The sequence below is a fragment of the Bombus pyrosoma genome, unplaced genomic scaffold (assembly GCF_014825855.1).
Source record: "Bombus pyrosoma isolate SC7728 unplaced genomic scaffold, ASM1482585v1 HiC_scaffold_4725, whole genome shotgun sequence".
NCBI classification, from domain to species: Eukaryota; Metazoa; Arthropoda; class Insecta; order Hymenoptera; family Apidae; genus Bombus; species Bombus pyrosoma.
In genome coordinates, this window is record NW_025219985.1 from 477629 (window position 1) to 479265 (window position 1637).

General features: G+C 43.3%; 1 protein-coding gene across 1 annotated transcript in view; it reads right to left on the reverse strand.

Moving 5' to 3' along the window:
• LOC122577497 overlaps nt 1–1637 on the reverse strand; it is a 182880-nt gene continuing 181243 nt past the window's right edge. The window contains exon 2 of the mRNA XM_043748830.1: nt 1–45. Coding sequence (XP_043604765.1) covers nt 1–45 — 45 coding nt within the window. The remainder of the gene's footprint in view (nt 46–1637) is intronic.

The window sequence follows — 1637 nt, forward strand, 5'->3', positions numbered from 1 at the left end:
TTATATGTCGCTAATTTGATGCGCTTTATGCTCTCCATGTGCTGCCTAATACGGAACACGATATCCGATTTTAGCTATGTGAACTCCGGTCTAGATTAAGACCAGCGTATTTCCAGGTTTGTATATACAAGCTTCTATATTCACCCGAACGAATCTCCGTTGCTTTTGGTGATATGTCGATAATTCGATGCGCGTTATACAAGACATATGCTGCCAACTATAGAGCAAAACATCAGGTTTCAGCTACGTCAGCTCTGGGAAATGCCAAAACCAGTGTATTCGCAATTTTGCACATTCCGTCTTCAATATTCATTTGAACGTATCTCCACTGCTATTCGAGATATGTCTACAAATCTGGGCACGTTATACTCCACTCCATGCTCTCCATATGCTGCCAATGAGGAGCATGACATTCGGCTTGTGCTACGTCAACTCTGGTATGGTTTAATACCAGCGTTGTTCCAATTTTGCATATTCAAGCATGAATATTCATCTGAATTTATCTCCGCTGCTATTGGTGATATCTCGACAATTCAATGCGCGTTATTCACCTGAAATGCTGCCAAATACAGAGCACGACATCCGGCTTGCGCTATATCAATTCTGCGCGCTGCAAAATTCTGCGAAGTTACATTTTTGCATATTCACGCTTCAATATTCAATTGATTATGTATTTGTTGCGATTCGAGATATGTCTAAAATTCGATGCGCGTTATACACCTTATATGCTGCCAAATACAGAGCACGACATTCGGCTTGCGCTACGGCAAATCTGGGCAGTGCGAAATCCAGCGCAGTTGCAGCTTTGCATATTCAGGCTTGCATAATCCATTCAACGTATCTCCCCTGCTACTGCTGATATGTTGACAATTCCATGCGATTTATACTCCCCAGATGGTGCGAAATACGTGGAACGACGTCCGGTTTGCGCTATGGCAACTCTGGTCTAGGTCAAGACCAGCGTATTTCCAGTATTGTATATTCAAGCATGAATATTCATCTGAACGTATCTCCGATGCCATTGGCGATGTGTTGATAATTTGTCGGGATTTACACTCCCGGCATTCCGCCAAATACGTGGAACGACATTCGGTTTGCACTATGTCAAGTCTTGTCTAGGTCAAGACCAGCGTAGTTTCAGTTTTGCATATTCAATCATGAGTATTCATCTGGACATATCTCCGCTGCTATTGGTGATATGTCGATAATTCTATGCGGGTTATACTCCACATATGCTGCCAAATGCAGATCACGACATCCGCTTTGCGCTACGTCAACTCTTGTGATGGTTAAGACGAACGTGTTTCCAGTTTTGCATATGCAAGCCTGTATATTCATCTGAACATATCTACGCTGCTATTGGTGATATGTCTACCATTCAATGCGCGTTATACTTCACATGTGCTGCCAAATACTGCGCGCGACATCCGGTTTCCGGTATGTCAACTCTGGTCTAGGTTCAGAGCAGCGTATTTCCTGTTTTGCATATTCAAGCTTGAATAATCATCTGAAAGTATCCCCGCTGCTACTGGTGACATGTCGATAATTCGGTGCACGTTATACACCACATATGCTGCCAAATAGAGTGCACGACATTCGGATTTCGCTACGTCAAGTCTGGTCTAGGTCAAGACCAT